Source organism: Nyctereutes procyonoides, unplaced genomic scaffold, assembly GCF_905146905.1.
Source record: "Nyctereutes procyonoides isolate TBG_1078 unplaced genomic scaffold, NYPRO_anot_genome, whole genome shotgun sequence".
Taxonomy (NCBI): domain Eukaryota; kingdom Metazoa; phylum Chordata; class Mammalia; order Carnivora; family Canidae; genus Nyctereutes; species Nyctereutes procyonoides.
In genome coordinates, this window is record NW_026574926.1 from 506 (window position 1) to 14,278 (window position 13,773).

Below are 13,773 nucleotides of genomic sequence, written 5' to 3' on the forward strand. Positions count from 1 at the left end.
CACTCTACCATAAACACTTACCCAGGTACAGGCAGTAACAGAATAATCAGATCTTTGCAAAAGACAAGGAAGTAATAAGAAGAATAATCATTGATGTGTTCATTTGTTATAGAAAAATAAAGCTCAGATTGCAGGAAGTGAAGAAGAGATGTGTGATAAATGTCTCACTGTGTTCAGTAAAACTGCTTGGTTCAAACACTGGAGAAAATACAGTTTCCCAGTCAGGCCTTTCAGTATTTTATTTGCCATGTTGTTTGAATCAAGTCATTTATTCATCACTTGTGTATTTATTTTCATTCAGCTTCTTCAGTATTTCCTTTTAGTAACTGCATGTCAATTGGAGACCAGTGCCTACAGAGAAGTCAAGATTAGTCAGGTAGCAGGAGCATATGAATGGGATATTAGAATTACAATGCGGATCTTTGAGGCAATTTTTCCCTCCAGTTTCCTTACCATTTGGGTAAAGAAAATGAGTACTAGAGAATGGAAAGCTTTCTCTCCAGAGCAGAGGATTAGGACAGATCTTTTGTTTTTTAAGTGTATTTTATCTCTTTTTCATGTTCACATAGCTTCCCCTCCTTTTGAAGCCTTGCTAGGTTTAGTTTCTACTGTGTTTTGGCTTAGATCAGAACCCTGTAGCTCAGATCTCTGTTATTCTTCCTGTATCCTATTGTGCAAGTAACATATCCATATTGAGTGCTCAATATGTTTCCATCACAGTTCTAAATGATAAAAATGACCTTAAATACCTCCAGTAGACTCTCATTCTTTAAGGAAAATGGCAGAGTCCAAAATGGGAAGAAGAAAACAATGGTGCAGAGCTTCTGATTTTATTTTATTTTATTTTTTTTATAAATTAATTTTTATTGGTGTTCAATTTACCAACATACAGAATAACACCCAGTGCTCATCCCGTCAAGTGTCCCCCTCCGTGCCCGTCACCCATTCACCCCCACCCCCCGCCCTCCTCCCCTTCCACCACCCCTAGTTCGTTTCCCAGAGTTAGGAGTCTTTATGTTCTGTGTCCCTTTCTGATATCTCCCACACATTTCTTCTCCCTTCCCTTATATTCCCCTTCACTATTATTCATATTCCCCAAATGAGTGAGAACATACACTGTTTGTCCTTCTCCGATTGACTTACTTCACTCAGCATAATACCCTCCAGTTATATCCATGTTGAAGCAAATGGTGGGTATTTGTTGTTTCTAATGGCTGAGTAATATTCCATTGTATACATAAACCACATCTTCTTTATCCATTCATCTTTCGATGGGCACCGAGGCTCCTTCCACAGTTTGGCTATTGTGGACATGGCTGCTAGAAACATCGGGGTGCAGGTGCCCCGGCGTTTCATTGCATCTGAATCTTCGGGGTAAATCCCTAACAGTGCAATTGCTGGGTCGTAGGGCAGGTCTATTTTTAATTCTTTGAGGAACCTCCACACAGTTTTCCAGAGTGGCTGCACCAGTTCACATTCCCACCAACAGTGTAAGAGGGTTCCCTTTTCTCCACATCCTCTCCAACATTTGTTGTTTCCTGCCTTATTAATTTTCCCCATTCTCACTGGTGTGAGGTGGTATCTCATTGTGGTTTTGATTTGTATTTCCCTGATGGCAAGTGATGCAGAGCATTTTCTCATGTGCATGTTGGCCATGTCTATGTCTTCCTCTGTGAGATTTCTCTTCATGTCTTTTGCCCATTTCATGATTGGATTGTTTGTTTCTTTGGTGTTGAGTTTAATAAGTTCTTTATAGATTTTGGAAACTAGCCCTTTATCCGATATGTTATTTGCAAATATCTTCTCCCATTCTGTAGGTTGTCTTTGAGTTTTGTTGACTGTATCCTTTGCTGTGCAAAAGCTTCTTATCTTGATGAAGTCCCAATAGTTCATTTTTGCTTTTGTTTCTTTTGTTTTCGTGGATGTATCTTGCAAGAAGTTACTGTGGCCAAGTTCAAAAAGGGTGTTGCCTGTGTTCTCCTCTAGGATTTTGATGGAGTCTTGTCTCACATTTAAATCTTTCATCCATTTTGAGTTTATCTTTGTGTATGGTGCAAGAGAGTGGTCTAGTTTCATTCTTCTGCATGTGGATGTCCAGTTTTCCCAGCACCATTTATTGAAGAGACTGTCTTTCTTCCAGTGGATCGTCTTTCCTCCTTTGTCGAATATTAGTTGACCATAAAGTTCAGGGTCCATTTCTGGATTCTCTATTCTGTTCCATTGGTCTATGTGTCTGTTTTTGTGCCAGTACCACACTGTCTTGATGACCACAGCTTTGTAGTACAACCTGAAATCTGGCATTGTGATGCCCCCAGCTATGGTTTTCTTTTTTAAAATTCCCCTGGCTATTTGGGGTCTTTTCTGATTCCACACAAATCTTACAATAATTTGTTCTAAGTCTCTGAAAAAAGTCCATGGTATTTTGATAGGGATTGCATTGAACGTGTAAATTGCCCTGGGTAGCATTGACATTTTCACAATATTAATTCTGCCAATCCATGAGCATGGAATATTTTTCCATCTCTTTGTGTCTTCCTCAATTTCTTTCAGAAGTGTTCTATAGTTTTTAGGGTATAGATCCTTTACCTCTTTGGTTAGGTTTATTCCTAGGTATCTTATGCTTTTGGGTGCAATTGTAAATGGGATTGACTCCTTAATTTCTCTTTCTTCAGTCTCATTGTTAGTGTATAGGAATGCCATTGATTTCTGGGCATTGATTTTGTATCCTGCCACGCTACCAAATTGCTGTATGAGTTCTGATTTTAATAAGATTCCTCTAGCCTAGGTCTTTCAGAAAATTTACCTACACATGAAATATTAGAATATAATGATGATAAATAATACCTCAGTTGTGTAGAATGTTTTATTATCTCTTTTGTTCCTCCAAAACCCATGTGAAGTCGTTATTACCATCGTCTTTGAACAGAAAAGAAAATTTAAGATCATTCAGCTTAAATTATTATTTTCAGCTATTTATCATTAGCCTCTGAGAAAACCTTCCTGCCCCACAGTCTTTTCATTGCATTTTTTACTTCTGCATTTCTGAGTGTATAGATCAGAGGATTTAACATGGGGGTGATAATGGTGTAAAATACAGCTCCCATCTTATCCTCTGAAAAGGTAGTATCAGGGCGCATGTACAAAAATTCTACACGTCTCATTCTGAGACAATGGTGCTGTATTTCTAGATAAATCATTTAGCCTCACAGGACTTCTGTCATCCTATTTGTGAAATGAGAAAGTTTCAGTTCACTGCCATCTATCATATGAACAGTTATTTCTACTATGAAAGGAAATCCATTCTGTCAGCTTGGAATAGTGATGAAATCCTGATGAAGAGGCAGAGATAAAAGAAGACAAAGCAATGAAAGGAACCACTGGACACACATCAGGACCTAGGAGAAAAAGTAAAATCTGGGGTGATTTCTCATCTTCAGACTCAGTGTTTGAGGTTTCCTCAGGAATTACTTTTAAGTAACTATTATATAAAACAAATGTCAGAGAGAAAGAAAAAAGGAAGGACTCTGCCCTTCATCTCACTAATTCCGTCAGGTGTCCTTTGAATCTTTCAAGTTTCATGCTAGTTTATATTAATTCTCCCACTCGGGATGCATTAGATATTTTGAAGAGGTCATCACTGGAAATACTTTTAATACTTTAGATTTAGAAAGGGACAATATCAGATGCATCTTCAGTGCTGGGATTTTAGGTCCTCTAGTGAGGTCATTGGAGTATTGGAAAGAAGTATGTGCAATAGTTTTGATTGAAAACTAAAATCTCTTCCTCAAGCTGAGCCACAAATGTAAATGATTCCTTGAGTAGTAGGTTGGGATGGCCTTGCACAGTGTCTAAGGTCATCATTAGGAATTTTGTCTAGGGGATCCCTGGGTCGCTCAGAGGTTTGGTGCCAGCTTCACGGCCCAGGGCGTGATCCTGGAGTACTGGGATCGAGTCCCACACAGGGTCCCTGCAAAGAGCCTGCTTCTCCCTCTGCCTGTGTCTCTGCCTCTCTCTCTGTGTGTGTGTCTCATGAATGAATAAATAAAATCTTTAAAAAAAAAAGAAATTTTGTCTGTCTGAGGCCATATCCCCTCATGACCTGTCACATGTATCACATATCGCTTCTGCTAAACTGTGTGCTCTCAGCTCTTTCCCCTTTGAGAATGATATTCGCTGTGGGCTTTTTGTAGATGACTTTTAAGATGCTGAGGAATGTTCGCTCTATCCCTACACTTTGAAGAGTTTTGATCAGGCATGGCTACTGTATTTTGTCAAATGCTTTCTCTGCATCTATTGAGAGGATCATATGGTTCTTGTTTTTATGATATGATCTATCATGTTGATTGCTTTACAAGTGTTGAACCAGCCTTGCATCCCTGGGATAAATCTCAGTTGGTCATGGTGAATAATCTTCTTAATGTATTGCTGGATCCTATTGGCTAGTATCTTGTTAAGAATTTTTGCATCTGTGTTCATCAGGGATATTGGTCTATAATTCTCCAATTACTGGGGGCTTTGTCTGGTTTTGGAATTAAGGTGATGCTGGCCGCATAGAATGAATTTGGTAGTATTCCGTCTCTTTCTATCTTTTGGAACAGCATTAGCAAAATAGGTATTGTTTCTTCATTAAACATTTGATAGAATTCCCTGGGAAGCCATCTGGCCCTGGACTTTTGTGTCTTGGGAGGTTTTTGATGACTGCTTCAATTTCCTCTTTGGTTATTGACCCGTTCAGGTTTTCTATTTCTTCCTGTTCCAGTTTTGGTAGTTTGTGGTTTTCTAGAAATGTGCCCATTTCTCCTAGATTGCCTAATTTATTGGCGTATAGCCACTCATAATCTGTTTTTAAAATCGTTTGTATTTCCTTGGAATTGGTTGTGATATCTCCCTTTTCAATCATGATTTTATTAATTTGAATCTATTCTCTTTTGTTTTTAATAAGGCTGGCAATGGTTTATCTATCTTATTAATTCTTTCAAAGAACCAACTCCTGGTCTTGTTGATATGTTCTACAGTCCTTCTGGGCTCTATTTCTGCTCGAATCTCTATTAACTCTCTTCTTCTGCTTGGTGTAGGTTTTATTTGCTGTATCTCCCCAAATTAAGTTGAGTATGTTGAAAGGAATCTAGAAGTGAAAAATATATCTAAGACCTGTAATTTTAGAAATATGAAAGTCAAAAAGGAAGAATCTTAAAAAATGAAGGGGTGGTAATATACTGTAGTTAAGGTGAGAAAAGAGAAAAAAAATTGGAAATTTATAGTCTTAGTCTGATATAAAAAAAATTTTACTAGAAAAAGGAAGAAGAAATAAAAGGAGGGGTATTCTCTGATTTTGTATACTGTAAATTCCTTGACTTCCCCTGGAGCTGCTGGGTCAAGAGCTTGCTCTTCCCCTGTCCTTCCAGCTGGTCTTCTGGGGGAGGGGTCTGTTGTGCTGATTTTCAGGTGTATGCACCTGGGGGAGCTGCCTCTCCCCCCGCCGGGTTCCGGGCTCAGTGGGAGCTGTTTACCCCATGAGGCCCCTCCTACCTGGTGGCCCCGCTCTGTCCCAGGCACAGCGTGACACCAGGAGGAACAACAGTGGTGGCAGCCAGCTCTCTAGCCCTAGAGTCAGTTCTCACAGTAACTCCCGCAGCTCCCAATCCCTAGGGGCCTGGATGCTCCGTGGGCGGGAGGCGCTGACCTGCACAGCTCAGGGCACCCTGCAGCAGGAGCGTCCTTGCTGTCCTGTGCCTTCCCTGCCTCCACTTATCACGGGGGAGTGCAGGATCCTGGTCTGTGCTCCCTGATGCTCTGGGATCAAGGGCCTGTGCTGCTGGAATCGCACTCCCAGGGCCATGGCCCAGATGACAGCAGGGCGCAGCCCCCTATGCCCGGAGCCACCACCTGAGCTACTCTCGAGGCCCCGCCAGGCGTGCTCCATCCCTTTACTGAGATGCATCGCAGAGTGCGGGGCGCTCTCCCCCGGGCACCCCTCCTCTGTTTTTGACTCTGGGAGACTGGAAGCCCCACTGCCCCTCCTGGGATCCTGATCAAGTTCCCTGCGAGCGCCTTTCAGTCCAGGAAGAATCCGGTGCGGATATTGAATGTTCCTGCTTCTCTGGTGCTGGGCTTTCTTGTCCTGGAGGCCTTCACAGCCCCCCTTAGCCGTGCTCCTTGTGGGGGCCCCTCCCTTACTGGATTCTTTTTTATTTATTTTTTTCCGCCTTCCTACCTTGTTAGAAGTGCAGACTCATCTCTCTGTACCGTTCCCGCTCTTCTCTCTTTAAATCTCAGTTCGAATTTGTAGGTTTTCAGGATGATTTGAAAGTTATTGAGGTAATATGGTGGGGACAGGTGACTTGGGGACCCTACTCCTCCACTATCTTTACCCCAGCCTTTGACCTTTATCAAGTTCTAAAACCTTGCATATTTCACAGATATAAAGACATGGACCTCATTCTGAGGTCCTTCCCAGTGTTTGTATCATGGGATTATAATAAAATAAAGATCATCCTAAGGGTTTCTCTAAGACGCAGGTCATCATACGCTTATGGACTTTTTCTTCTGTATTGAACACGATAGAAATTGTAAAATATAATGCTAAGAGAATTATTTTATGGCCAAATATTTTCTAATGCATTTGTAAATTTCCTTCACAATCAAAACTTAAAGGACAAATCGAAGCTAGCTGCAAAATCTTTTCACAACTATTCCCTATTCCCCCAACTCCTTATAGCACAAAAGTGAGTCAGTGCTCCTGAAAATTTTGGAGTCTGTCTCATTTTTAAAGGACAATTACAACATTCATATTCTTTGTGGTTTCAGGGAGAGTTAGCAGTCTCAGCACTATTTAGTCTGTCCCTGTGTGTATTTGTTCTTGCTTCTCGCAACTCTCTACCTGGACCATTATGTTCCTGGTCTTTCACAGCTCCTTGAATATACCCCAGGAGTGCTGCATTAGTCTCCCTTTCTAGAATCTCCACCCCAGTAATTTTCACATGGGTATTTCCACCTGATCCTTTTTGTTATTTATTGGTTCTTATCATCATTAAACATATTGATTGATATGTTTCAGCAATTTCCCTCAGGAAATCTGAAGAGAATTCAAACACAGTTGAAACGTTACCTGCTAATAGAATTTTTCTCCTCCCTCCCAGTATGAGGTAACCTCCGTAAAATAACCGGACCCTTCTACTTCCAATGATTATGTTCTAATAATCAGTGTTCTAATGATCTGCCTTTTGTTTGCTTCATTTAATTTTAATTATCGTTGATATAGCATATCATTATTTTCAGATGTAGAATTTAGTAATTCATCAGTTGCTATAATACCCAGTACTTATGACCTCATGTGTCCTCCTTAAAGCCTGTCATCGGTTACCCCATTTCCCCACCAAGCTCCTCTCCAGCAACCCTCAGTTTCTTTCACATAGTTTGTCTCCCTCTCTGATTTCATTCTATTTCAATTTCCCTCCCATTTTCCATGATCCTCTGTTTTGTTTCTTAAATTACAACATTAGTAAAATCACATGTAATTTTTTTCTTTAATTGACTTATTTTTCTCAGATTCATATCCTCTGATTCCACCATGTTGATGTAAATGGTAGGCTTAATCCTTCTGATGGCTGCATAAGAGTCCATTGTATCATACACCACATCTTTATCCATCTTTATCATCTGTGGTTGGACATCGGGATCTTTCCACAGTCTATCTTGCTTATTCCTGCTGTGAACATTGGGGTGCAGGTGGTCCTTTGATTCAATACATTTGTATCTCTGAAGTAAACTGCTAGAAGTTCAATTGCTGGGTTGTAGGGTAGCTCTATTTTCAACCTCTTGGGGAACCTCCATACTGTTTTCCAGAGTGGCTGCATCAGCATGCATGCTCACTAGTATTGTGAGAGGGTCCTCTTTCTCTGCATCCTCACTGACATTTGTTGTTTCCTGACTTGTCAATTTTAGCTATTCTGACTGGTGTGAGATGGTATCTCATTGCGGTTTTGAGTTGTAATTCCCTGATGTCAAGGCATGTAGGGCATTTTTTTCATGTGTCTGTTGGCCATCTGTATGTCTACTTTGAGAAATGTCTGTTCAACTCTTCTATTTCCTGAAAGCAATGATTTTCAGTGTTGAGTTAAATAAGTTCTTCAGAGAGACTGAAGAACTTCAAAGTATTATATAAATTATAGAAATCGTAGTTAGTAGTTTTCACTGTAATTATATTTTACCTGTATTATTAAGATTGAAAATGATTATTATATCTACAGTATCATTTTCCTATCATTACAGATAGGAAAATGGGAGAAGTTAAGAAACTTGCTCAAAGTCATAGAGACATATATTATGAAAATAAAACTCAATCATATCACATGTGTTGGAAAATGTACCTGGGCTCAGAGGTTCGTGTGCTGTTAGAAAAGATTTCACTTGAAGAGAAAAGTCTTTGGGAACTTTTATTAGTCTGTACTTCAGTGTGACTTGAAAGGCATACTTTCTCCTTAGACCAGGGACACCAGTGGAGCAGTTGGTAACTGAAATGATATGGGTCCCTTTGGGAGTCTAGGAGGACAGGTGGACTCTGTGGACAGGATCTGTCAGATGATATAGCCTGTCTGGGATTACTTGGCCCCATGGTTTGCATTGATCCAGGAGTGACTGAGCTAAGTAGTTTGTAGAGCATATTCTCTGGGGTTGAGTGGGAAGGGCACAGCCCTTATTCCTCCAAAGGCTGGGTATTTGTGAACTTCTGTGAAATCTCTATATATCTATTGGAGGAGGAAGAAATGTTTAATCCATACGCTCTGCCAAGGAATTGTTTTGGGCATAGAGCTGCCTTTAGAGATTTTTCTATCATAGGATTGTGGGAATAATTCCTTTATATTCTAGAAAGTTCTAACAGTAGAAATAAGAAATTTTCTGCTGTTATTACAGACCTCATTGAAGACTCTAACCTAAGCCTCTAGGAAAGATTGGCTACCTGTGGTGTATCTTCTCTCCACATAGAACCTGCAGTGGAAAGCTGAGTAGATGTATTCTAGTACAGATTACATGTTGCAAACACACTGCACATGATTCATCTTCAAGATAAATCAGATTTGCCCGAGAAAAAGCTATGGGCTCTCTATTGGATCTCATCTCCTTCTGTACAAGAAACATGGTAAGTTTCACAACCCAAGTAAACTACTGTTTTTTTTTTTTTTTTAGTAAACTACATTCTTTCTCTTGATTTCCTTCAGTACTGAAGTTTCTGATAGTTGCCATTATGTAATTCTTTCAATCTTTGAGAAACATGACATGCCAGGAAGCTTATTTCTCTCAGTAATGAGGAGATTCTGATGTGTCAGGGTTTCTGCCTTTCACTGTCCTTGATGCAGCACTGTCTCAGGACCAATTCTTATCGAGTGAGGGGTACATTGAAGGGTGTAGAGGAATAGTATCCTACACAGGTGGATTTCTTACTTGCAAAGCTTAGGGTCAGGAAAAGGAAAGGCTGTATACTGACCACGGCAATCAGTATTCATAGAAAGTGTTGTTACCACGATTCTATGGCACTATGATACTCCTTGCTCTGATATTAATGACTGTAATGTTGGCTGCCCAAACCCACTGATACCTAAGAATTACATTTTCTTTCTGGTGTTGGTGTGAGAGATGTTCTCCAGAGTGGAGGAATGAGAAGAAAACTCTAGTGAAATACTAGGATGAAGTGCTCCTTTGTCCCTAGCAAAATTCTTTGCTCAGCCTTGCACTGTATATTTACATTTAAGTATAAATATAAATGCTGGTCTCTTTTTTTTTCTGACTCATCAGGATTTTCCATCCATTTGCTAGTCAGGACATGTACTGGATGTGTCCATGGTTTTATTCCTTACCAATGTATGGTTTCTGGCTTTTTGCTGGCTCTACTCGAGTGGCTGGGGCCTGATGCTTCTCATGGCAGTAGTGAGTGGAGTGTCCAAGAAGGAGAGGTTGCCATGGAGCACAAAGACTAGCATTCTGGTACTGGTTTCTTTTTGACTGCTCTCCAGTAAATTGCCTGCCAGCCTATCCTGAATTACCCAAAATAGAACAAAATGAACTTGCTTTATGGAACATAAAATCGAATGAACAAAGATATTAAAACAAAAATGAGGAAGGCTATAATTAAGGATTGATTCACTACACACAGACACACAGACACACACGCACACACACAGTTTATACCATTGGAAAGTCGTTAGCAAGAAGGTGTTCTGAGAAGATGGCATCTGAACTGGGTACTGTGTGCACAGTTAACAATGCAGAGTGTAGGTTGTATCAGAGGAAGGTCTTTGTCACTAAGAAATCCTGAAAACTTAGAGAATGAGATGGTATGTGGGTATATTTATGAAGGATAGTAATATCAGATGTGGTTGGAGCACACATGCCCAGAGGCAGGAGAGAAAGTGGTCAGCAAGGTTACGGCACAGTGTTTGGGAGCTTTCAAAGTCATGGTGAGTATTTCAGCCATTGCATTAGAAAGCCATAGTAACCATTTTATCATTTTCATGATTCATCATATTTTTAGACTGTCCTTTTCAAGATATAGCGAAGCAATAAAAAGAAGTAGAGGATAGAGGATGAGGACATGAGGGAGTATCTGAAATTGTGTCCTTTCTTTCTGTTTAGAAACATGGAGTGTCCACTTAATGAATACTGGGATTGGCCATTTGTAATACTGATGTTTGTGATACACCAGCTTGATTTTGTGGTATGTATGAACTAATAATTCTCACAATGCAAACTCATATGGGTATCTCATTCAATCTGCTACTTTTCCCAGCAAAATGATGTAAGAGGTTTTATTCAGAATTTAATGGATGTTAGGCACTATGTGAAAAGAATTATTTTCTATATTTTGGGAATCTAAATGATTCTGCTTTTAGGGTAGTGAAAATGCCCTGTATGATATTATAATGATGAATGCATGTCCTTAGCATTTCTTCAAATCCATAGAATGTACCACACGAAGAGTGGACCCTTAGGGTTAACTCTGGCCTCTGGTTGTTGATGGTGGGTTATGGTTGGCTCATCAGTTGTGACAAGTGTGCCATTCTGGCAGAAGTGTTAATAATGGCAGGGGTGATATTTTGTGGGGGCAGAGCTATATGGGGACTCTTTGTGCCTTTCTCTCAGTTTTGATATGAATCTAACACTATTCTAAAAAAATTAAATCTTAACAATAAAAACAAAAGCATAAGGAACAATGACAAAATGATCCTATTAAAGCCGAGGAGAGGTATGTAATTTTGCTACTCACACCCCTTCATCCACTCTCAGAGAGACAACTGAGAGTGAGCAATTCTGATCCTTTTGTGAGAGAGGAAGTGATAGATCTGAAGCCACCACTGATTTGTTTTGTTGGGGCCACAACGGATGTACTTGTATGCTTTCCACTGTTTCTCAGTGCAGCGGATACAAAGATGAATGTTTTCAGTGCAACTCTCACTTCTTAGAAGGTGGGCACTATTATAGATAGGCTCAAATTCCAATTGGGCTAAATTTGTATGTCTCCAAATTTTATATTTGACCACAGAAATATATTCCAATTTCATATCCTGGGTTTCATTGCCTTTGGCTGGAAGGAAAAGTTGCTTTTCCAAGGTTTTCCACTATGACTTCAGAATCTAGTTTACACAGATTTCAATTTTTCAGATGAAGGCTAAATTTTAAGGCAGCTAATTCATTTGCCCAAGGAAAGTACAATTTCTGCCATTTTCAAATTTGTAGATTTCAGAAATTTTGAAGGATATTGACTTTTTATTCACCAAATGCAAAGGCTTTGATCCAATTCGGTTAGTTTCTGAATCAATCAATCAATCAATCAATCTTGAGAGGCTTGGACTTCTGCAGATTCACAAAGATTCATAGGAAATTAAAGGAAGTCGGAGTAACATGGAGCAGATAAGGAATACAGAGTTCAACCTACTGATCTCTCCATAATGTCACTTCTTCCCTTTGCAGATTAGGGTCTTATCAAGGTCACCTTACCTGCAACCAACAAAATGGTGATGAATACCACTGTGAATGAATTCATTCTGTTTGGCTTGACACAGGATCCAAGAAAACAGAAAGCAATATTTGGGGTCTTCTTGATGCTATATTTTGCCACACTGTTGGGAAACTTTCTCATTGTAGTGACTATTAAAAGAAGCAGGACCCTTGGGAGTCCCATGTACTTCTTCCTATTTTACCTGTCCTTTACTGATGCTTGCCTCTCTACAACCATTGCCCCCAGATTGATTGTGGATGCCATTTCTCAGAGGAAGACCATTTCCTACAAGGAGTGCATGACTCAGGTCTTTTCAGGCCACTTCTTTGGATGCATGGAAATCTTCGTGCTGATCGTCATGGCTTTTGATCGCTATGTAGCCATTTGTAAGCCCTTGCGTTACACAACCATCATGAACAGGCATGTCTGCAGTGTGCTGGTGATTCTGGGTTGGGTGGGATCCTGTATCCACTCTTCGGCACAAATTTTCCTGGCTTTGAGATTGCCTTTCTGTGGCTCCAATGTGATTGATCACTATTTCTGTGACTTGCAGCCCTTGTTGAAACTTGCTTGCATGGACACTTATGTAATAAATTTGCTAGTTGTTTCTAACAGTGGAGCCATATGCACGGTGAGTTTCATAATGCTGCTAATCTCCTATGTTATCATCTTGTACTCTCTGAGAAACTACAGTGCAGAAGGAAGGCGAAAAGCCCTTTTGACCTGCACTTCCCATTTTATTGTGGTTGTCCTATTTTTTGGCCCATGTATATTCATATATACACGCCCGGCAACCACATTTCCAGTAGACAAGGTGGTGGCTGTGTTTTATACCATTGGGGCACCCTTGCTCAACCCTCTGATCTATACGCTGAGGAATGCAGAAGTGAAAAATGCCATGAAAAAGTTATGGTGTAGCAAAGTATGATTTATGTTGACACGTGATATTCAGGTTTCCTAATGTATACTTCCTTAACACCTTGGTTTTGCTTCATGAACAGAAAAGATAAAATATTCCTTTTGGGATAAAAAAACCAATTAAGTAATTTTAATCTTGCTATTTTTTGTATATTTATTTTCATATTTATAAATATATAGACTCCTTATTCTGAGCGGATTGCTTAGAATAAGATTACTTATATAGTCCAAAACCATTTTGAGCAACTTATCCTGGCCCTTAGTTGAGTTGACATCTGGTCATATTCACATGATAATTTAGTTTCCTGGACCAATTTGTCTTCAGAAAAAAAAATGTACTGATTAGTGACAGAATGATTGTGTGTGTGAACACAGACCAATTCTTTCCTTAAATTGTAGTCTAGTTTTTATGAATGTGGTCATAAGAGCTAACCCATATGGAACTGGAACTTAGAGAGTTTAGGTGACTGTCTTGACAACCTGGGATTTGGAGATGGCTTTAAAGAGAATTCTGTTATGGAATCTGTGCCTGACGTTGCCTCACTGGGGAATCCACGCGGAGGGATCTTCAACCTCCAAGAAAAGCTTGATATCTCATTGAAAACCTGTACTGTGTCTGGAGAACTTCTCAAAGTTCTGTGAGTGGTGAAAGAAGGAAAGTCTAATACTTGACTGTGATGGGTGGTATCAGCCAGTCAGCTGCCATAGGCAAGGTCCTTCCCATTGTTCTTCACAAGGGAGAGGGAAGAGGCAGGGAGGGGGTTTGGCAGCAGAAATATGACGAAGGAAATAAACAGAAGGGAGGCTAAATTGGAGAAGGAAACTAAAGAACAACACATGTTGAAGAGCAAGAAACAGGAAAA

General features: G+C 39.9%; 1 protein-coding gene across 1 annotated transcript; it reads left to right on the forward strand.

Annotated features, from left to right (window-relative positions):
- The first annotated feature begins 12,005 nt into the window (after positions 1–12,005).
- On the forward strand, positions 12,006–12,920 carry LOC129503413 (olfactory receptor 4C11-like). Its single transcript, XM_055315499.1, has one exon. The coding sequence runs from the start codon at positions 12,006–12,008 to the stop codon at positions 12,918–12,920; it is 915 nt and encodes a 304-aa protein (XP_055171474.1).
- The last annotated feature ends 853 nt before the right edge of the window (positions 12,921–13,773 follow it).

Excerpts from the sequence above, each read along its gene's own strand:
- LOC129503413 (XM_055315499.1), top strand. The coding sequence starts at position 12,006 with ATGGTGATGAATACCACTGTGAATGAATTCATTCTGTTTGGCTTGACA.